This window comes from Podarcis cretensis, assembly GCF_951804945.1.
Source record: "Podarcis cretensis genome assembly, chromosome: 5".
NCBI lineage: Eukaryota > Metazoa > Chordata > Lepidosauria > Squamata > Lacertidae > Podarcis > Podarcis cretensis.
The window spans coordinates 10,464,076-10,487,867 of record NC_137174.1 but is presented as its reverse complement, the minus strand read 5'-3'; the positions used below and the strand labels follow the sequence as shown (position 1 = coordinate 10,487,867).

At 42.6% G+C, this 23,792-nt stretch overlaps 1 protein-coding gene across 3 annotated transcripts in view; it reads left to right on the top strand.

The window, feature by feature from the left end:
• LOC307215657 (WASH complex subunit 2-like) overlaps positions 1–23,792 on the top strand; it is a 43,099-nt gene that overhangs the window by 2,597 nt on the left and 16,710 nt on the right. For all 3 annotated transcript variants that reach the window (XM_079975120.1, XM_079975118.1, XM_079975119.1), the window contains exons 3-17: positions 980–1,038; positions 1,276–1,320; positions 4,191–4,289; positions 5,177–5,249; positions 6,850–6,903; positions 9,356–9,465; positions 10,419–10,491; positions 13,018–13,074; positions 13,987–14,151; positions 14,741–14,859; positions 17,875–17,964; positions 18,276–18,371; positions 19,659–19,745; positions 21,858–22,012; positions 23,149–23,260. In XM_079975120.1, coding sequence (XP_079831246.1) covers positions 980–1,038; positions 1,276–1,320; positions 4,191–4,289; positions 5,177–5,249; positions 6,850–6,903; positions 9,356–9,465; positions 10,419–10,491; positions 13,018–13,074; positions 13,987–14,151; positions 14,741–14,859; positions 17,875–17,964; positions 18,276–18,371; positions 19,659–19,745; positions 21,858–22,012; positions 23,149–23,260 — 1,394 coding nt within the window. The remainder of the gene's footprint in view (positions 1–979; positions 1,039–1,275; positions 1,321–4,190; positions 4,290–5,176; positions 5,250–6,849; positions 6,904–9,355; positions 9,466–10,418; positions 10,492–13,017; positions 13,075–13,986; positions 14,152–14,740; positions 14,860–17,874; positions 17,965–18,275; positions 18,372–19,658; positions 19,746–21,857; positions 22,013–23,148; positions 23,261–23,792) is intronic.

Genomic DNA, 23,792 nt, shown 5'->3' with positions numbered 1-23,792 from the left:
TCTGTATATTCTCACATACGTTCTTTGTAAAAAGAAATCCTGGTTTTCCCATTTGCTCCACTGGTTATGTTTCCTGATTAGTGGAAAACTAAAAAGGAAACCGACGCAGGTGGCGCTGTGGGTTAAACCACAGAGCCTAGGACTTGCTGATCAGAAGGTCGGCAGTTCGAATCCCTGCGACGGGGTGAGCTCCTGTTGCTTGGTCCCAGTTCCTGCCAACCTAGCAGTTCGAAAGCACGTCATAGTGCAAGTAGATAAATAGGTACCGCTCCAGCGGGAAGGTAAACGGCGTTTCCATGCGCTGCTCTGGTTCGCCAGATGCGGCTTAGTCATGCTGGCCACATGACCCGGAAGCTGTACGCCGGCTCCCTCGGCCAATAAAGCGAGATGAGCGCCGCAACCCCAGAGTCGGTCATGACTGGACCTAATGGTCAGGGGTCCCTTTACCTTTACTGCAGGGATGGAAATGGACTGTGTTGCAGGATCCAGAATTTCATTTCTGTAGGGATGAATTTGAAAGCGTACAAAAAAAAATGGTTCCCTCATGGAAATTCAGAGTGCTGATATTCACAGAAATTTTACTGTGGGAATCCATGCAGCCACTGCTAGTTTTCTCGCAAGGAAAATACTTTTCTTGTCACTCCCATCTTGGACATGGGAACCCAAAGAGCACTGCTCTTCCACTCAATGTCTCTGGGTTTGAAAAATTGAAGTTGCAAGTGAACAGGGAAGTGATTCATGTGAGTGAAAAGGATTGTCCGATTATGTATTTACTACATTTATATACTGGTTTTCTGCTAAAGCACTCAAAACAGTTCATATTTTTAATAATGTAGGAGACATGATACAGATGGATAAGTAAATCCGGTGTCAGTTCTTTCATATTGTTACAGAAGAGTTACCTGGGGGAAGGACCTTGGTATATAGTGACTAAGATGATATGCACTTAAGTCTTCTTTGTTTCCCTTCTATGAAACAGAAGGTTCAGTAGACAGTGATCGTGGAAGTATGATTGACAGCGAAGGCAAAGATGAAGAGGTAAGAAGGCATGAAGACAATGTTTTCCCCTTGGATTTTCACCACCACCACCCCAGCTTTAAAATGTAAAATTGAAACATTTTGAGGAAATTATAGGGATTTGTGGATTTTCATGTTGGTGGGTCCCCGACTTTATCTGCAGTATAGACCATAAGATTATATGGACGTAAGAAGTGAACATTCTAAAGCCTGTATAAATGCTGTTTAATTTAGTCTGAAACTGCTTTTGCCGTTCAGGACCTGGAAGAATTTGAAAATGCAAGTGAGGAAGACCACAAACCGGTAAGAAGTCCACCATTTGTACTCTCTACTAATGTAAACCTTCAACTTTTCCAAGGGTAGGGAATGGGCCATGGATTTTGAGTGTTAGAAATCTAACCGTAGCGTAAGTGTACAAAAGGGCTCATGGGGTATCTTGGAAATAGTAATCTTTCCAATGTTCTTTAAGATATGCACCTTCCTTGTTAGATCTGACTACTGAACTCCAATATTTTAAAAGTACAAAATAGATAAAGGACTGTATTCAACTAAATTGTTGCACTAGCAGAAGCCAGCTCAAGAATTTCTGCTAGCACAACGAGGTCCCCCCCCCTTCCCCCACTCCATGTGATACATGCCATCCCTAAAACTGCTCTGAAGGGTTGGGGAAAACCCTGGAACAGATTGGGGGGGGGAAGAAGGGGGGAAGGTTTCATTGTGAGAAAATCATTGTGCTAACAGAACCTTAGCCTTTGTGCTATGTTGAACCTTAGCCTTTGTGCAACCCATAGATCATGGGTCAAACCTAATAAAACGTGTGTGTGTTTAAAAAGAGACAAATGGAAACTGATTTTTCTTAACGGGTTCTACAAATAATTTGAGGTAGCTATTGTCTTAACTGCCCAAGTTTTCTTTACAGAACAGAGTCCATACTAATTCATTGCTTTTCATTCATAGAAAGCAATTTTTTTTGTTAAACCAAAACAAAGAGATGTAAAAGTGACTATCAAAGAATCTTAACATGTTTCCAATAGATTTAGTATATATTTAGAATTGTTCAGAGTTCACTGGTTAAATATTTCAACTTTAAATGTGATATTTAATAAATTTTCCTTTTGTATGAGTATGGGGGAACTAACCATAAAATGGATGGGAGCAAGCAAGCTCTGATGGCTTTGAGAGAAAAGAAGGACTTTCCTTCTTCTACTTTGCCTTCCTCCCTGCTAGATTATTTAGGTTTGATTTTTTTAAAAAAGAACAAATGAACCTGATAAGCTCCAGCTCTGAGCAGAGACACACACTATTCCTCCACATGTCTAATGGAAGAAGAAGAAGATGAAGAAGAAGAAGAAGAAGAAGAAGAAGAAGAAGAAGAAGAAGAAAATAATAATAATGATAATAATAATAATAATAATAATAATAATAATAATAATAATAATTTATTATTTGTACCCCACCCATCTGGCTGGGTTTCCCCAGCCACTCTGGGCGGCTTCCAACAAAGATGAAAAATACACTAAAATGTCACATATTAAAAACTTCTCTGAACAGGGCTGCCTTCAGATGTCTTCTGAATGTCAGGTAGTTGTTTATCGCTTTGACATCTGATGGGAGGGTGTTCCACATGGCGGGCGCCACTACCGAGAAGGCCCTCTGCCTGGTTCCCTGTAACTTGGCCTCTCGCAGTGAGGGAACCGCCAGAAGGCCCTCGGAGCTTGACCTCAGTGTCCGGGCAGAACGATGGGGGAGGAGACACTCCTTCAGATATACTGGACCGAGGCCGTTTAGGGCTTTAAAGGTCAGCACCAACACTTTGAATTGTGCTCGGAAACATACTGGGAGCCAATGTAGGTCTTTCAAGACCGGTGTTATATGGTCTCGGCGGCCACTCCCAGTCACCAGTCTAGCTGCCGCATTCTGGATTAGTTGTAGTTTCCGGGTCACCTTCAAAGGTAGCCCCACGTAGAGTGCATTGCAGTAGTCCAAGCGGGAGATAACCAGAGCATGCACCACTCTGGCGAGACAGTCTGCAGGCAGATAGGGTCTCAGCCTACGTACCAGATGGAGCTGGTAAACAGCTGCCCTGGATACAGATTTGACCTGTGCCTCCATGGACAGCTGTGAGTCTTAAGATCTTAAGAAAGCTGCAAGCAGCACTGAGAACAAGCGGCAGCTACTCTTATAAAAGAAGTTGTCAATTTTGACAACCAAACGTGAAGCACAATCAGTGGAGGTTCTGGTCTGCAAAATCAACCTGCCAAAATACAGCTCTGTGTAGGCGTATGCATGCATGTGACCACTGTTGCAGCTTCCTTACCCAGCTCTAAATAACACTAGGTATGCTCAGTGTACTCAGCTGATTTCTGGCAGTGAGAAAGGCAGATAACAAAGTTGCTTCAGGGTTGGGTTAGGTTGGCAGTGGATGCTCCTGAAAATGGTACCTGGATGCTGTTTTATGGCATGCTACGTGTGCACACACACACAACACTGATTTTCCTGATGATGCGGACAAGGGTATGGTCTTACAGCTTTTGCTGCAGTTGTGAAGATCAGATTAGTCCCCAAGACAGTTAATGGGGGAACCTTCTGAACCCTAGGTTCATTGGCAAATGCCCAACCATTATGACCAGTGGCACTGGCCCTGCTTGAATCTGTGTAGCTTAGCAGGTAAAAGTGATTCCAGGCACTTCAGCTGACAATATCTGCCTTGGGAAAGGCTTTCATGGAAATGAAACATAAGACTGTTTGAGAGAAAAATACTCTACTTGTCATACAGCTTTCGACATCAGGTTGAATGCTCCTGTTGTCAGAAAGGAAAGCTACTCCTTGACAAGCATTGACTCTAAAGCTAGCTCAGTATACTTCATCTGATGCCTTCGTTATATATTTTTTGTTGCCAGGTGAAAATGTTCCTGTTCTACCAGGCCTTTGGCTGATTAATATTTTGCAGACTTTTAAATGTGGTTGTGGGAGGGAGGGTTATTGTTTTGTTGTTTCTGTTTTAATTATTTATTTGTGCTTTTTTATGTTGTATTTTTCAATTGTGAACTACTCTCAGATCTTTTGGTGAAGATTTGTTATAAAGCCATTAAATGAAAAATAGTAAAATAAAGTACAACTTTCTGTCTCAAGTGTCCTGGAGCATGAAGTGTGGTGTGTGTTTGTTTTTTCAGAGAACGGCACTGATGAGTGACGAAGATGATTTTTTTGGTGACTCTGAAAAAGGGGAAGACGATGATGAAGAAGGTGAATTAGAAGAGAATGCAAGGCTGGTAAGTGATTGCTGCCTGACGTCATTTCTAGTTTTATTCAGAAAAACTTTGGACAAAAAAAGGCATGAAAAAAAAATACTGACCATAGTTGATGGATTAGCTCTTCCGTGTTTAGAAAGGGACAGAAAACTCTCTGATACAATTCAGTTGGCTCAAAGCAGGGCTTTCTTTCTTGGTGCTGTAGATAGCCTAAGACTAGTTATGACATCTAAAAGTACACTAAGTAAAACCTGTTTGGTTTCTGCTTGGCATATGACCCAGTAGAATGTTTCAATATAAGATATTTGTACTGAAGACTGCTTATTCGTAAAATCATAATAATAGTTTTATACTACATCTTTTTCTTTGTTTAAGGCTTTAACACTACCGTGTGTTTTGCATCCAAGAACAGGACCAAAAAGTCCCTACTATGTACCTAAATGATCATGAGTAACCTGCATTTGGATCGTATATGTAGCTTTGAAAAACAGAAAATCATCTAAAATAATACTAACAGACTGTTTTCATACAAAAGGTTGCTCATTGGAACTGCAAGTTTTCTGTTCACATGCGTGCTATTTCTACAAATCTGCTTCCCACTGACTATTCTCTGAGAGCGGTATTAAGACTAATTTAACTCTTTTGGTAATCCAGGGGAGAATCTCCAATATAGATGGTAAAGTGATGTTAACTAGTAGGGCACCGGACCCATTTTTTGGGAAGTGAGGGCAATTGTTCTTAGGATCTCCTATTCCTTTCATAGTCTGAAAAAACGGTCAGTTTTCTAAAAAAAACCCCACATTTTTCAACAGCAATTTTAAAAAAGTTATGAAACCAAATTGAAACAAGATATGTGTGTATGTTTCTTTTCTTTCCCTCTTCCATCCATTCCCATATGACTACTTCAGAAAAAGAAAAGGCCCACATCATTTACGGATGAGCTTGCCGCTCGTATCAAAGGGGAAGAGGAAGAGCAATCATGTAAGCTGCTTCTGAGAGCTTTTTCTTTGATAAAGTTGAATTTTGTGCATGTGTGCAGTGTGAAAAACATTTTCTGTTGGCGTTTGGAAACGTGCAGGAGAAGTGTGACTTGCAGCAAAATGTTGCAATGTGGCATTCTGTTGCTGGGGATTACAGCTACTCCCATTTCATTCTCATTCATTCCTTCCCAAACTAGTCAGTCAGTATTCCATGGCCGCTGAACATCCTTCACCTTCACTGGGCAGTTTTGGGGTTCAACCCGTAGGGTTTTTCCTAAGGATTTTTTGGTATTTCTCTCCCAAGGCTGCTGTCCCCTCCCTCTTGTATTGGGGCGATGTTCACTTTCGGCCTGAACTCTGGAAATAAAGGGAACAAATGTGAGCCTTCAGATCTCTCTCTTCTCAGGCAGGAGACTGTGCAGAGCAAGTTGTTGACAGAACTAGAGAATGGACAAGTATCATTCATATTGCTGTGCTGCTTTGTCCTTTTCCAATGTTCAATTTCCACCCAATTTTCAGTGTTTTTCCTCTCAACAGTCAGCCCACCATGATTACTCAACACATGCTCAGTCTTTCAGGTCCCTCCACCCCTGGCCTTTTTCTAAAGATACCTTATTTTTCGCTCTATAGGACGCACCCGACCATAAGACCACATCTAGTTTTAGAGGAGGAGAACAAGGAAAAAATGTTCTCTCCCTCTCTGCTCAGCGCCTCTCCAGCAAAGCGGGAGGAGAAATGGAAGGGGCTCTGTTCTCCTCCCACTTCGCTGAAGGGGCGCTGCACAGCTTTCCCTCTCAGCACTGAAGAGGTTCTGCGCTGCTCTCCCTCTCTGCACAGCGCCCCTTCAGCGAAGCGGCAGGAGAAACGGAGCCCCTTCCATTTCTCCTCCCGCTTCGCTGAAGGGGCGCTGCGCAGCTTTCCCTCTCTGCGCAGCGCCTCTACGGTACTTCATTCTTCTGCAAACCCTGAGTTTAACCTGAACCTCTTGACACTTCCCTCTTGTGTGTACCTGCTGCTGTTTGGACCACATAAGCCTGACATTTTACATATTTTTACTAATGTTCAAAAACCATCAGTAGCTGCTATCAAAGAGAGATCAGGGACTAGAAAGAAGATTGAAAAATATTCCATTTGGGTAAAGTCTTTCTGTTATGAAAATAGCTTTCCCCTTTTCCTCCACTCCCCAAGAGAGGTAGAAACAAAAATTCATAGCACTTGTTTAGATTAGTTTTGTTAAAAGTGGGTATACCCTAACAGACCCAAGCATAAGAGCGCAACATTATGGTTTCTTTCTGGTTTTCAGTGATATGACGCTAATTGATTCTTATGTTGGCTTTGTGAGATAGATAGATAGATAGATAGATAGATGATGATAGATAGATAGATAGATAGATAGATAGATAGATAGATAGATAGATAGATGGATGGTATTTTACTGTTATGGAAGGCCCTTTGAGGAGAACTGTGATAAAAAGTGATTTATAAATATTTCATTTTTTCCTGGCTTTCTATTTATTGCTTGTCAAATGTTTCTATAAATGATGCATTGGCAAAGAAAAGTTAATCTTCAATTAACTTTCTTCTACTTCAACCATTGGTAGATACAAAAAATAAAACCACAGTTACAAATAAGGAAGAAAGTGTCTCATCAGATGGTAAGTGTTGGTTTTTTCCCATGTGTTAAGTTTTCTTTGGACGTATGGAGGTGGAATCACATAGTCATTCCTATTCTAAATTTCTTAATGTTCTCAATCTTAATGAATACTATTGTGGGTTGGAAGTTTCAGGTTCCCTTTTTTTAGTGCCAAGATAGAAGAGGCATATGGAGAAGGTTGAGCAATTTCTGCATGTCTTATTCTGACCGCAGTCTTCTTGTTGCTGTTCTTAAGTTTTAAAATGTTTCCTCTGAGATGAGGATGCCTTTTATTGCGTTTTCAGACCCTTGTTGCTCCTTTTGCACATAACAAGGTACTACAAAAGAGCTTGACACCCAAGTGAATCAAATGAAATGTGATTTCAGCTCTGAGTCCCAATCTGTTACTTTATCCATTGAACTGTATAGCCACAAATACAATGGATTCATTGCACTACTCTACTGTGGAATATTTAAGAGTGGGAAGCTTGAGTCTTTGTGGCCCTCAGACAGTAAATTTGTCAGAGTTGTTCCTGGCTTCTTTCTGGGGAAGATGACTTAGTTCTTCATAATGTCATGGACTGGTTGTATGCAGAGGCATGGTGGGCAGAACCAAGGGAGGAGGGCCCAGAGGAGTGGTGGTTGGACAATGATGAGTGGTCAGAGCGAGAAGACTGGGAAGAGGAGGTGTCGGAAGCTGAAGGAGTAACAGGGCTCAGTGAGTTGGGAGAGTCTGGGAGAGAAGCCAGAATCAGAGGCAGAAGCTGAAGCTGAAGCAGGCGAGTGGGAACAGGGAGGTCAAGAGGCAGAGATGGGTCAGTTTGGTGAAGAGTCGTGGGTGTCTCCCTCTCCCGCTGCAACAAGCTTGCCTCCCCTTGCCTCCCAGAACAAGGAGAGACGTGAAATGGGAAGAGCAAAGACAGGCTGCATACAAGCACAGTCTCTGATCGCTTGGGGAAAGCCCTGGAAAGGAGAAGACATAGATGGCTATGGGGAGGCAGGGACCTTTAGTCTTGGCAAATCATTTCATGGAGTAAGGCCTACAGGGAATGAGCTGCCGTGCTAGTTAGGCCTGAAACAGGCAAGTCTGTGAAGATCCTTTTTTTCTAATAAAGAGTTACCGTATTTTTCGCCCTATAGGACGCACTTTTTCCCCTCCAAAAATGAAGGGGAAATGTGTGTGTGTCCTATGGGGCGAATGCAGGCTTTCGCTGAAGCCTGGAGAGCGAGAGGCGTCAGTGCGCACCGACGTCTCTCGCTCTCCAGGCTCCAGGAAGCTATCCGCAAGCCTTGCACGCCCGGGGGGAATTCCCCCGGGCGCACAAGGCTTGCGGGCAGCAGCCTGCAGCGCGGAGCACGGGGCGCCCTCCGGAGGACGCCCCGTGCTCCGCGCTGGTGTTGGCAAGCCTTGCGCACCCGGGGGATCTCCCCCCGGGAGCGCAAGGCTTGCGGGCGGCAGCCGGCAGCACGGAGGACGGGGCCCTCCGGAGGACGCCCCGTGCTCCGCGTTGGTGTCGGCAAGGCTCGTGCGCGTGGCTCGCGGGCGGCAGCGCGGAGCACGGGGCGCCCTTCGGAGGATGCCCCATGCTTCGCGCAGGTGCCCGCAAGCCTTGCGCACGGGGGGGCGCGTGGGGCGCCCTGAAACAGAGGGCTCCCCATGCTGCGGACAGTAGCCTGCCGCCCGACGTGCAGGGCGCCCTGAAGCAGAGCGCCCCTCGCGCCAGGCAGACATCGGCCAGCCCCACAAGCTCAGGGGACAGTGGGGAGGCGCAGCACCGCCATCCCACTGTTCCCCGACCTGGTTTGGAGGGGGGGAAATAAAGGAAAAAAAATTTTCCTTTATTTCCCCCCAAAAAAAGTAGGTGCGTCCTATGGGACGGAGCGTGGGATCTCCCCCCGGGAGCGCAAGGCTTGCGGGCGGCAGCCGGGAGGACGGGGCCCTCCGGAGGACGCCCCGTGCTCCGCGTTGGTGTCGGCAAGGCTCGTGCGCATGGCTTGCGGGCGGCAGCGCGGAGCACGGGGCGCCCTTCGGAGGATGCCCCATGCTTCGCGCAGGTGCCCGCAAGCCTTGCGCACGGGGGGGGGCGCGTGGGGCGCCCTGAAACAGAGGGCTCCCCATGCTGCGGACAGTAGCCTGCCGCCCGACGTGTGGGGCGCCCTGAAGCAGAGCGCCCCTCGCGCCAGGCAGACATCGGCCAGCCCCACAAGCTCAGGGGACAGTGGGGAGGCGCAGCACCGCCATCCCACTGTTCCCCGACCTGGTTTGGAGGGGGGGAAATAAAGGAAAAAATTTTTTCCTTTATTTCCCCCCCAAAAAAGTAGGTGTGTCCTATGGGACGGAGCGTCCTATGGGACGAAAATACGGTAACTCCGATTTGGAACTGTAATTTACTAACTGGCTCGCTCTGTGACACATAATGAACTTCTTTCCAGCAACTGGAAAATACATTGATACACGTATTCCTTCTTGCTAGACGATGGGGATATTTTTAAGCCCCCCAAGTTGACGGATGAAGACTTCTCACCATTTTGCTCTAAAGATGGCCTCTTCAGTGGTGGGACAGGACTCTTTGATGATGAAGAGGTTGGTATGATTCAAATGCATGCACAGAATCAAACAAAGAGCTCCGAGATGATACCCTTCTGCTCTAGGTGGTGCTACCTAACACAGCGTCTCAATTACTATCAACAACTGAACATTTTTTGGAAGTCACTTATTTCTCTCATCTTCAGCATTCTTAGATATGCTGAGCCCATTTACAATTCCCCAAATCTTATGCTGCACCATTGGCTTCAGTTAAGGCATCCTCATGGTATAGCCACTTTTCTTCTTTTTTTAAAAAAAAAAAATTATTAGGTTTTTGATAATTTTATACATAAAAAACATAACCTTTTCAAACATTCAAATACAAGGTTCTTTTGAACCTTCGGACCTCCTTCCCTCCCTCCATGGATTTAAATTTAAGTTTTCCACATCTTTTACCATTAACTATTACCGTAATTAACCATAGTTATCATAAACAATTCCATATTACAAGTGTCATTACATCCCTGCCAAAGATTTTAATTGTTTACAATGGTCTTTTAAGTAAATTACAAATTTACTCCAGTCTTTAGTAAATACTTGATCTTCCTGGTGTCAGATCTTCCCCATCAGTTTCGCCATCTCCGCATACTCCATCAGTTTCATCTGCCATTTTTCTTTTGTTGGTACTTCTCCTTCCTTCCATCTCTGAGCTAGTAGCATTCTCCCTGCCATTGTTGAATGGTATAGCCACTTTCAATATCCTTGTAAATGGCAGGAAACCACTTAAGGCTTCAGGAGATCCAGATGGTTGTTCAAGTCTCAATAATAGGCAGGAAGCAAAATGGTGATTTGCTACATGTCCTTTTGAAGTATATTTCCAAAATGTCACCTTTTTTGAGTCTAGCATTGTTTTATTCTGTAGCATTTGGTCCCTATCGTTCATGCAGTTACCCTATTTACCATTTATCTCATGCAGAAACTATTGACTGTTGGTCTCTCTTTTCATCCAGAGTGACCTTTTCTCTGAATTGCCAAAAGGGGAAGATGTGATGGAAAAAGAATCACGAGTCCCAATAAATGATGGTGAGGATTTCTGAAATGTGGAACAGACTGAACTACAGAGATTGCCTAAATGTAATGGAGATATATTAATTGGGAATGCTGGACATGAGCATCGTGCTGATTATATGATGTATACATTAGTAGCCAGAAAACCTTGGCTTGAGTTCTAATGTGCAACTTTCCAAGTGCTTATGGTGGTGAAGAAAACCTTTCAAATTTGAAAGTAGCATCTGATAATGGGTCAAATCAAGAGCCAGTTTTGACATTCAGGAAGCAGAGCATCCCTTCAAGTGTACATCTTTAGGCGACAAAAACACATTGAATTTAGGGGAAATGGCATGCTGGAGAGGAAACTTATGTGGAAATCTTGCTCCTTAACATAGTAGCTTTTTACAGTCAAGGATTCTCCCCCCCTCCAAAGCAGCAACCTCAAACATCTGAAACACAGTCACTGCACAGTTGGCTAGTGCTGCTTCTTTGTAACATCTGAAGTAGGAGTCTTAAGAAGGTTCAGGATATAGGTAGGAGCCTACATGTTAGGAACATATGAAGCTTCCTTAGGAACTGGAAGTTTGATTTGCACGGTCTGCCCATCAAATCTTTGGTTGAGAGCAATTGAGACAAGGAATACTAGGATGTCTTTTGAAGGGGTTGGGGGTGGGACAGGAAATAGTGCACAGGGGCAAGGAACAAAAAATGGCCTGCTCAAACCCCTAAGAGCAAATAGTGAGTCCTGGAGCAAGGCTTTGAAAATGGGACGCTTTTAATACAAAACGAAAACAGGCAAAACTAAGGGGGTTATGCTTACCGTATTTTTTGCTCTATAAGCCTCACTTTTTCCCTCCTAAAAAGTAAGGGGAAATGTGTGTGCGTCTTATGGAGTGAATGGAGGCTGCGCAGCTATCCCAGAAGCCAGAACAGCAAGAGGGATCGCTGCTTTCACTGCGCAGCGATCCCTCTTGCTGTTCTGGCTTCTGAGATTCAGAATATATTTTTTTTCTTGTTTTCCTCCTCCAAAAACTAGGTGCGTCTTGTGGTCTGGTGCGTCTTATAGAGCGAAAAATACGGTACTTCATAGAATCATAGAACTGTAGAGTTGGAAGGAGTTTGCAGTCCTGCCCCCTGCAGTTCAGGAATCTTGCCACCACCAACCTTCTGCTTAACAGCCACACTGACCCATTGCACCACAGGAGGGCAGCTATTAGAGGCCAAGAGCCACATGTAGGCTGCGTGGTCAGCTGTGGGAGTTGTGTTTCTCCTTCACGCACCTTTATTAGCCAACCAGAAGGGTGAGTTTGCTGAATGCCGTCTTCATGTACTGATATTTATAAAGACCTTGGGTGATGGTGGTGGGAATATCTATGATTAAGTGCTTCAGAGAGAGATTTGATCTGAATATGATCTAAGCCATTTTGATTATCAGAACTGTATGAGCAGGGCATTTTATGACCTTCAAACTTAGGGACATAAAAGAGGAGTTTAACTCTTTCCCCCATGTATTCAGTGAAGGGAATGATCATGAGCACCAGCCATGCCCCCAGTACCTACATATTCAGTGTTCACGTGAAGGGGGATGTACCGTATTTTTCGCTCCATAAGACACACTTTTTTCCTCCTAAAAAGTAAGGAGAAATGTCTGTGCGTCTTATGGAGCAAGTGTGTGGTCGATCGCTGGCTCCCTTTCCGGCCCCACCCCCTTGCCCAGGCCTCCGTTGTTGAATGTTCTGCAGACGGAGACTGTTTGTTTCCCCAGTGACATGTGACTGATTAGATTATCTGTCTGGAAATTGTAGAAACGGCTTCCTTTCCTTTCCTAAAGAAGCTGCAGAACTGTGAGTTGAACCCCATAAAAACAGGATTTTTCCCCTTTGCAAAGTAAGCTCAACAACTTTGAGCTGATCCTCAAAAAGAGGCTTTTCCCCTTTGCAAAAGAAGCTGCACAACTGTGAGCTGATCCTCAAAAAAAAAAAAATGGGGCTTTTCCCCTTTGCAAAAGAAGCTGCACAACTGTAAGCTGATCCCCCCAAAAATGGGGCTTTCCCCCTTTCCTCCTTTAAAAACTAGGTGCATCTTATGGTCAGGTGCGTCTTATGGAATGAAAAATATGCTACATGCATTCAGATATACAGTGTAAGTCTCCTTCAGGTTAACAATGAACGTGCAATTGTCTTAGAGGGTGTGGTTTGTAGGTGTGGTTGCAATCGATTCTTTGGGTTCACTGAACAGGTCTGGGGACCTCATATGTCTTAATGACCAAAGTGTTGGATGTAACACTGTTCTAGGTGAGGTCATTCTTTTTACCCTTGAAGCAGCTACTGAGCGGAGGGTTAAGGGACTTGAATGTCAGCTAGAAAAGTAAAAATAGGAGAAACTGTACCTGTGAGATTTCCCCTTGTATTTTCTTCGAGTTATACCTCTACACTCCTTGTAAACTGGTTAATTTACTAGAAAAATGCTCCTTCTAGTGTTCCGTTTTATAATTGATCAGAAGTAACTCTGAAGTGAATGTTTTGCATTTTCAATTTGACCGCATTATATGCTTTTTAGAGCCATCGTCAAAACCTACAAGGAAAGTTCCTGCTGGTGCAGTATCTCTCTTTCCAGGTATGAGTAATCTAGAGTTGACTTAAAATAGTGTCTTTTATACTTTCTACCTTCACATCAATGTGTCTGTTGCAAACACGTGTGCATTAAAGAGGATTCCAGGGCAAGTTCTAGGACACCTGTAGGTCATTTGATCTCATCTGCTCCCCTAAGGAAAGCCTAACTGGGTGGAGCTGAAATTGGGAGGCTACAGGTTCACATTTGGCTTGTAGGCTAGAGATTCCCAGCTGTTTTATGTTGTGATGTTAAGTCATGACTGAGTGGGGTTGGGAACCAGTAAGCTTGTATATTCATATAGTTCTCCTGGAAACCCATCCAATTACGATGATTTGCCTTTCCAATTTACTTGTTAATCGCTGCTGGTGTTAAATACCAAGTGATAATGTTCCTAATGATTTTAAAAGGCAAGGTCTAGACTAAATTTTTTGAATATACAGAATTAGCAAAAATGACCTATAAAATTCGAGACCAAAAAGTGACAAAGTTTGAAGAACAGTGGAGTAAATTTGTTGCATACATACGAATTAACTGCAGAAGTTTAAAAACTGTAGCAGGGCTAATATAAATCCTGTGGTGTGAATAGAGGGTAAATAAGAATCTGCATGAGAAGATGTAAATTAGGAAAACCGGAGCAGGGAAGGAGGGAAGTCGGGGCATGAAATTGCACAAGGTAAATAAGACAACATAAAATGTTGATTGTAAAAGTTTAAGTTTTATTTATGTTTGTGAAAATAAATAAAAAGCATTGGAAAAAATAAAATAAAAAGCAAGGTCTAGAAGTCACCATTAGCTTGTCCAATATTTGCATCGGAGATTTGGAGAGAACTTTTATAAATGGAACAACAGTTAATTAGTTTCAACAATAATAGGAACTTCAGTTAAACATGAGATGACAATGTATGTCCTCTATAGGTGGAAATGATGTGTTTAGCCCTTCCTCGTTTCTAAAGGGGAAAGAGGATAAGAAACTGGCAGAACCTGTCGCAGATAAAGCACCTAGACATGAAGATGTTGGGCTTTTTGATGATGATGGTGATGGAGGCAAGCTTGAGTCAAATAAGAAAAGTTTCATTTCAGGTAAGCAGCATTTCATTCATTTGGAATCTTCCTTTAAGCTTTCTGATAACTTGTTCTTCCCACAAAGCCTTGCTTGGGACAGAAGTGCTGAAGAAGTCTTTGGTTAGAACTTTGGAATGAAGTGTGGCAGCAATTGGTTATTTAATCATCCAAGCAATGCCAAGCAAATCCAAGCAACATAAAGCCACCCTTTATTATTATTTGTTGAATTTAGATACTGCCCTAGACCCAGAGGTCTCTTTATATTTAAGACTGCCACTTCTTTTAGTGCCTTGTGTCTCTGACAGTGGCTCAACATGCATAAATCTAGCAGGTGAAGCTTTTGCTGGTATGAAAGTAAAATGATGGGGAAAGCTTGAGTTGTAATATGTTTGAATTACAAGCTCCTCTTGAAAGGTCCTTGACATGTATTGAGTAATAAACCTGGGTTTGTGACTATACACTGTTTTTCTGATGCGTATGATATGATATGGTACTTTAGCCATAAGCCATTGCAAATACAATAAAATATACACAGTGTCTTTGATAGTTGACTTCTTTCTTAATGAGTTAACTTTTTCCCTGAAGTAAACATTTTGTTTTTAAACAGCCAAACCTGCAGCTGATCTCTTTGAAGGTGAGGAAGATCTGTTCAAGGAAAAGCCTGACATTACCACTGTTACAAACAAAGCAGCTAAAGAAAATAAAGACTTTACAGCAGGAGATAAGGTAATCAACATAAATAAACTTTTTTAAAAAATAATAATAATAATGACAGATTCTCAGTTCATTGATCTTTCACTACCCAGCAGCCTAGGGAGAGAAAGGGGTGGTTTCACCCACTTTTGGCTCTCATTGGGGGCCCAATTAGTGCCATTGCCTTCCGTTAAGAGTTTGGGTGTAATCCTTGACGCCTCCCTTTCCATGGAAGTGCAAGTTACACAACAGCCAAGGCGACATTTTTCCACCTTCGCCGCATCAAGCAGTTGGTCCCTTACCTTTCCCGCCCGGACCTGGCCACAGTGATCCATGCGACGGTCATCTCCAGGCTTGACTACTGTAATTCGCTCTAAGCAGGGCTGCCCTTGAAGCTGTCCCAGAAACTCCAGCGGGTGCAGAATGCTGCAGCGAGGCTCCTCACAGGGTCTCTGCCATGGGAGCATATTCACCCAGTGCTTTTCAAACTGCACTGGCTCCCGGTAGAGTACAGGGTCAGATTTAAGGTGCTGCTTTTGACCTTTAAAGCCCTTCACAACCTAGGACCCTCGTACCTACGGGACCGCCTCTCCCAGTATGCCCCATGGAGAGCCTCAAGGTCCATAAATAGCAACACCCTAGTGGTCCCGGGCCCTAAGGAAGTTAGATTGGCTTCAACCAGAGCCAGGGCCTTTTCAACACTGGCTCCAGCCTGGTGAAACGCTCTGCCTCATGAGACCAGGGCCCTGCAGGATCTGATTTCTTTCCGCAGGGCCTGTAAGACAGAGTTGTTCCGCCTGGCCTTTGGCTTGGAGCCAATTTGATTCCTTCCCTCTCTTTCTTTTTTCCTTTCCTTCTCCTCCTGCGATGAGGCTACATTTTAATATTTTAATGTTTCAGTATTTTAATGTTGTATTTTAATTTTGTTTTTAAGTTGTAATCATTCAACTTGTTTTTATTGCTTGTAAGCCGCTCTGAGCCCGGCCTTGGCTGGGGAGGGCGGGGTATAAATAAAAATTATTATTATTATTATTAAGTTCACCATTGGCTTCTTCCTTGGACATTTCTGGCATGCAAATCAAAACAATAGCTGCTGACAAATCTACTCTTTCTGTAAAGGATTGTGAGATTTTGCTCTGGAGAAAGCTGTGTTTCAAAAACAACAACAGTTTTTACTATCAAGACTTTAAAAAGACAGCAGCACAAGTAAATCTTAATACAGTTGTACCTTGGATCCCAAACACCTTGCGAGTTGAACGTTTTGTCTCCCGAACACCACAAACCCGGAAGTGAGTGTTCTGGTTTGAGAACATTCTTTGGAACCCGAAAGTCCGACACGGCTTCTGTGGCTTCCAAACATTTTGGAAGTTGAACGGACTTTCAGAATGGATTCTGTTCAACTTCTGAGGTACTACTGTACAATAACACAAGACGTACTGAAGAAGAACAAAAAAAGTTATTGAAATGGCTTAATAGAAAACCAAGGTAAGTACAAAACAGAGAGTGAGGCATAAGGCAATAAATGAAAAGGAGGAACATAGTCTTTTTCGTGGCATCAGGTGAAGGTGGCATGATTTGCACCAGTTAAGCAAAGTTATATGTTACAGGTAATGCCAGATAGTCATAATGTCACTAGCATAAGTGGCTTTCTATGTTGTTTGCTTACGTGCATCATAAAAGTCAGCCAAGTTGCAGCAAACTCAATGGTTTAAGCCAGAGCTTTCCAAACTTTTCAAGTTGGTGACACACTTTTTAGACATGCATCATTTCGTGACACAGTAATTCTGTTTTACTAGCAAACCGGAGGTTAAACTAACTCCTTTCCAGCCCTGGGAGGAGCGTGGGAAGTGTTTTTGTGACACACCTACATACTGCAGCCAACACACAAACGTTTTGCAACACACGGTTTGGAAAGCTCTGGTTTAAGCAGTCCCCTTCAAACCTTAAAGATAATGGATTAATTTTTCTGAGACAACTAAGAACAAAGCTTTCTTATACCAGCAGTTCACATTAATAACAGAAACATCTATCCTTCCCCAACCAGTCTTTTTTTTTTTATAATAATATTTATTAAATTTTATATAACCAATAAAAGACATTCATAATAGCATAGTATTTTCCATTATCCACATTTCATTCTCCACTTTGGACTTCCTCACATCTCTTGTTCCTGCTTTCTAAACATAAATTTTACCAGCAAATTATTAACTTGATTTAATTCATATAATATAATTTTCCAATATTTAATGTCTCAAATTTTGGGGTTTAACATACTCTTATTGAAGCTTAATCATAAAATATTAATTATCCCAAATTTATCTTTTCATCTTCCAATTGAATTTAAATTTATATTCTTTATAACTAATTTGTTGAAGCCATATTTTTGCTAATAACCTTCCCCAACCAGTCTTGAGTGTAACTGAAAGGAAAATTGCCAAAGATTTTTAAGCATTTATTCCTGGAAGACACAATTTGGGGTCTAGGATCAGTGAATTGCCAATAATGATTCCAATTTCCTTTAGAAAGTACCCACACGGCCTTTTTACTTCTCACATTCTGCATGGTCTTCTTTTATATGAGCAGGACACCGGTATTGGGTTTCTCTAGGCTTGGCATTGTTTTTGCAGCAGTATTTTGCAGAGATGAAAAAGAATACAAAGATAAAGCTAACAAACTGACAGCAGAAACGGGCACATTTTGAGTAGCAAAATTGGAAAAGCAATTACAGTGGTACCTCAGAAGTCAAACAGAATCTGTTCCAGAAGTCCATTCGACTTCCAAATCATTTGGAAACCAAGGCGCGGCTTCCAATTGACTGCAGGAAACTCCTGCAGCCAATCAGAAGCCATGTCAGACATTTGGGTTCCAAAGAACATCCGCAAACCAGAACACTCACTTCTGGGTTTGCGGCATTCGGGAGCCAAAATGTTTGAGTTGCAAGGCATTCGTCAATGACTAGTTGAGAACCAATTCCAAAGCATGATTATTTGCAAAACCTTTGCAAATCAACATAAATGTCTGTGTGTTTTGTTGTTGTTGTTGTTTAAGAGTCAACCGTCTGCTGTAAACGTCCGGTCTTCAACTCAGACATTTTCCAAAGGCCACAAAAGCCTGTTTTCTGATGAGGAGGATTCTGAAGTAAGTTATTAACCTAACCATTCACTTTTGCACCAAAGCCAACCGAACTGCAAACTTGTCAGTGGATTTGGCCTGCGTGCCACAAAATATGTTTGGCCCCCATATGTTGATTGTCTGCAGTTGTGCCTCCCTTGTTGTCTAATCAGCTGAGTAAAACTACAAGTAGTGGAGGAAAAGGTAAGGTTCCCAGAAGTCCAGAAAGAGAAAATGCTACCCTTCATGTCTTCCCATTGATGCTGAATATTCCAGATGAGTAAATGTATTTCTGGGGGTGGAAATTGCTGATACCAGCTTTCTTTTCTGTCCAACAGGATTTGTTTTCTTATCCATCAAAATCAAAGAGTTCATCTTCTAGCAAAGTGACAACAAAGACATCACTATCTTTGTTTGAGGATGAGGATGAAGAAGTAGGTGTTGCCCAAAAGCACTAGTAAAGTATGCTTTCTGATGCAGTCCTGCATGACACAATGCCTGTGGGCTGATTGTGGTTCTCCCTTCTCCCCCTATTTGTGTCCCTGCTGGGGATTTCCAAACATCAATTGTTTGCAGCCCATTCTTACCTCTTTGTGGGGAAATTAACTGCCTGGCCCCAGGAGCCCAACAACCGTGGAGTATGAGCGTGAGGAAATGCTGCTCTTCCTTTTCTTGGACTTGCTGGCATTTGATGGAATTGGTCCCATCTTTGCCTGCCAGCCGGTCATGCTGCATGAAATACCTGCATCTGATACACACTCTAGGTCGAATTAATTGCTGGGTAGGGGAAAGAGCCTTGTGTGCCACAAACTTCAACAAGGAGGAGTGGATATAAGAACTGGGAGCACGGAGGGCAGTAAGAGCAAATAAGGAGCCTAAAGGAAGAAAAGCGGGTGTGACTGAGAAATGAAGCAAACAACAAAATAGAGTTTAACACAGATGGAAGTTGTAGGATCTCAATCAGAGAGCAACTACAAAGGTTTTGGGGAGCCCCAATACCGCATTGGACATACAGGTCTTCAGCTGGGGAGGGGGTGGCAGGGGAGAGCTCAGCTTCATTCTTTCAGAATTTGATTGTTCAGGAGCCAGTCTTGCTTAAACAGGTTATTTGACATTAGGGCCACTAGACAAGCCTGACAATGATGGGAAGTCATGCCTAGAGGATAACTCGGAACGCAGAATGTAAGACATACTTAATTTAGTCATAGGTACAAAATCCTGAGAATTCCAATTTCCTTTCTGAAGTATCTAGTGCTCATGGTTGCTTGGAAATGAAAGAGGAGTTGGGTAACGTTTTTATCTATAAAAGGATAAAAATACTTTCTTGAAGGCGCCCACTAGCTTTCATTGGCTCCAAGTCCAATAAATTAACTTCCCTGGTTTTCTCTGGTTCCTAATACTATTGAGCCAGTATCTATCTCAGTCTGTATGAAAAAAATTGAACACAAACAGATTGTGATGTGCCTCCAACACATTGTACAATAAAGAGCACATTCATAGAAATCTGGAACAGTCTCACATAAGGGTTCCGAACCTGCTCAAAGCAACATTTGGGACCTAGGACTAGGCAATGAAACATTTTTTGGGGGGGGGTCACCCTTGACTGTCTTGATGCACACTAGAGGGGCATGGCTCCCACCTACCTCTACAGTTTTTCGTTGAATGCCACAGTGATTGCATCTTTGGGGAAAGTAACCATCTCTTCCCTTTGTATTTTCTAGGGACTCTTTGGGTCTACGCCTAAGGCACAAATTTCAAAACCACCAGTAAAGAAAGCAACCAGTTTGCTCTTCAGCAGTGATGAGGAGGTAACATGTGCAAAGGTTGTTAAAGGGTGGCGGGTTTTATAGCTCTCAGTTAAGAGAAAGTGATATTATTTAATACAGAACTTTCACTCTCAGGTTTAGTTTTTCACTGCTATGTGTCAGAGCTGTTTCTGCAAGATATTTATTTCAGCTGTACTGCTTCAGAGTCAAAGATTTTACAAGTAGCCGTAAGGGGAAGGCTTTTCTCTGAGTTATTTTAAAAAAAGGTTGTTGTCAAATCTGAGATAGTACTCTAAACCCCCTATAATAAGTATATTCAAAACTAACAGTCTCTACAAAACTCAAGGCAACATCCCTTAAAAAACTCCAGGCAGCATCTTCTGAAAACTGGTTCTTCTGTTCAGAAGATGAGAAGTTGGGCACATAGAAGAAACATCTGGGATCTAGAGAATTTCTGTCGGAAAGGTCTGACAGAGAAAAGTTGCTCTGCAAATTTTTAAAGCTTGAGAAACTGACATAACTGGGTAGTAAAACCTCTGTACTTCTCAAAGTGTCAGGTTCAGTCTAATTCCATTGTTGAGTAATTAGGGAACCATTATGAAGTAGTGTGCAGCATAAACACCAAAGGGTTTTGTGAGAGAATAACTTGACAACATCTTTGGAAATTGCTCTGTTGAAGTACATGTGTATAAGACATCACAGTCCATTGTGTCTCATTAAAATGGGTGAAGAACCTCCAGGCCCTGGGCCTGTATTGGTCCACAACGCCATTTCCCCCAAATCATGCTCACCCACCCATCAGCTTCTAGATGTGAAAGGGTCTATAGTTCATGGATAGAATACATGCCGTTATTGTCAAAGGGCGCTAGTTAAATCCCTGGCATCTCTTGCTGAAAGGCTATCTTACAGCAGAGCTGGAAAAGACCCATATCTTATAGCACATGAAGTTTAAAGGTGAATTTTAGATATGATGGAGATGTAAAAGATTAGGATTATTATAAAAGATGCAGGAGGAAATGATTAATAATAGGACCCACAAAGGGAGGAGGGAAGTCCAGGAGATTCTTTGGAATCTTGTCTTTATGTTGCATGTTTGTGATTGTAAATTTTTAATTTGAAAAAACAAATAAATTTATATAAAAAAGGAAAAGACCCATATCTTAGGTCTTGTAGAACAACTAGTCTGAATAGACTAAACTAGGCTAGGTGAACCAGTGACTTGATTTGGTGCAAGACTGCTTCATATGTTCATACGAGAACTATGCTACAGCTTAAATTGGCTTTGATTTAATGCACCCAAGAAAGGCATTCTGGGGGGTTGACTTGGCTGAACTTGATCATTGTGTTTCACTGTTCTGGTAGCTTCTCGGTTAATCACTGTGTTCAGAAATACTTCATACATGCTTAATAATAATAATAATAATAATAATAATAATAATAATTTATTATTTGTACCCCGCCCATCTGGCTGGGTTTCCCCAGCCACTCTGGGTGACTTCCACAAAGACCAAAAATAAACTAAGATGTCACACATTAAAAACTTCCCTGAACAGGGCTGCCTTAAGATGTCTTCTGAATGTCAGGTAGTTGTTTATCTCTTTGACATCTGATGGGAGGGTGTTCCACAGGGCGGGCGCCACTACCGAGAAGGCCCTCTGCCTGGTTCCCTGTAGCTTTGCTTCTAGCAATGAGGGAACCACCAGAAGACCCTTGGCCCTGGACCTCAGCATCCGGGCAGAATGATGGGTGTGGAGACCCTCCTTCAGGTCGTTTAGGGCTTTAAAGGTCAATACCAACACTTTGAATTGTGCTCGGAAACGTACTGGGAGCCAATGTAGGTCTTTCAAGACCGGTGTTATGTGGTCTTGGCGGCTGCCCCCAGTCGCCAGTCTAGCTGCCGCATTCTGGATTAGTTGTAGTTTCCATGTCACCTTCAAAGGTAGCCCCACATAGAGCGCATTGCAGTAGTCCAAGAGGGAGATAACTAGAGCATGCACCACTCTGGCGAGACAGTCCGCAGGCAGGTAGGGTCTCAGCCTGCGTACCAGGTGGAGCTGGTAGACAGCTGCCCTAGTTAACCCAGTGAATTTGAGGAATGGGATAAGAAGACAGCCTCTGGTACAACAAAGGTATAAATAATTGCTGTATTTTTAGGACCACTGGAATATTGGCCAAGAGGTCAAACCTGCCTCTGAATCCAGCCAGAAAAAGGAACCTACAAAATCTGCCTCTGCTGCCAGCCACACAGTTAAGACAGGCCTCTTTGAGGAAGAAGGCGAAGAAGATTTGTTTGTTATCACTAAAGACAGGTAAAATGTGGGCATTCGGAATGTATCTTCTATTGTAGCAGGTGTGTCTAGTTCTTCCTTTGGCAATGGATATAGTGCTTTTTTTGAACACTCCCACAGAAGTAAGCCAGGCAAGAGTGGATTAACTCCGTCTGCTGGCTAGGCAGGCAAAATTTTGAACTTGAAGCAGTTTGGACTTTTTGCTTGCTATTTGAATGTACATTTGCAGTTTTAGTTTGTTGTGTTGGTTTGTCTGCCTTATTTCACTACAGTGCTTTCTATATAACTACTGTACTACTTTGTTTAGCCACTTTAGTAACATAACTTTATGTTGCAGGTGCAGAATATACAATAGGGGTCCCACAACAAACCTGGTTTGCATATGTTGCCTGAGCCTGTGGTTAGCTCTGGATTGAGGCAACACAGAAGAACAGTTAATTATTAAGTGATAAATACCACTAGTATATGTTGAATTGAAACACAAAACGTACTTAATTTCTATGCATCATGTTAATATTCAAAATATAATACACCAATAATTTATTCCTGGTGACAACTTTCGTTGTTGAATTAACAAAATTATTCCACCTTGTTGTAAAACTATCATCCCTCTGTTTTTGTTGCAATAGTCAAATTAACTCATTTTAACAAACTGCCACAAATTTTCTACACATTCTTTTGCAACAAATACCTTAGCTGTGGTTGACGTATAGGAAATCGCTTCTATTTCCCCCCTAATCCTTTCCCATCATTTAAAAGGAAAAGAGTGGAGGGGGACTTTATGAACTAGGCTTTTTAAAAATAAATAAATATGACTTTAATTTTTTTGCCAATACTTTGTTTTGTCACCCTTCCTGTCTGTCTGTCTATCATCTATCTTACACCCCCACCCCCACTGTATCATAATATATATCACAGACATATACAGCAATATGAAAGCATAAAAGCACAGGCCAGAGGTTCCCTACCTATGACCTAGAAGTTTGTCTCCCTGTGTGGAACTAGTGGCCTAAATTTCAGGGATGGGCCATGGTTAATTATCCTACCACTGTTGTAACCAGCAAGCAGGCACTGGACTTGGATCTTCTACCAAGAACTGCAACATTTGATAATCTGATTTGTGTGATTTCATGGTGCTTCTTTTTTTCTCGTTGCAGTCAAAGAAAACCGCCCAAAGCCGCCCTCTTGTTCCAAGAAGATGCTGTAAATGGAGACTCATTCTTCAGCATTCAACCGTCCCATCTCCCATCAGGTGTACAAGAAGCAACGGTATATACAGATCAAATACAGTGTTCTAAAGTGGGAATTTCTCAACACTTTGCTCCCAACCTTTTTTCCAGAGGCTTCACAGCTCCGCTTTAATCCCCACATACAGTGGTGCCCCACAAGACGAATGCCTCGCAAGACTGAAAACCCGCTAGACGAAAGGGTTTTCCGTTTTGGAGGCACTTCGCGAAACGAATTTCCCTATGGGCTTGCTTCGCAAGACGAAATGTCTTGCGAGTTTTTCTGACTTTTTTTTCCTCCCCCCCCCCTTTTTCTAAGCCGCTTATCTGCTTATCCGCTAAGCTGATAAGCCGCTAAAAGCCGCTAAGCCACTAATAGCGCTAATCCGCTAAGCCGTCAATGGGCTTGCTTCGCAAGACGAAAAAACCGCTAGACGAAGAGAATCGCGGAACGGATTCTTTTCTTTTTTTTTTTTTAATAATTTTTATTCATTTTTCAAACACATAATAAAAACAAATCACAAAACAAAAACTCAAAACACAAAACAAAAGCATACATAACAATTAAACCAATA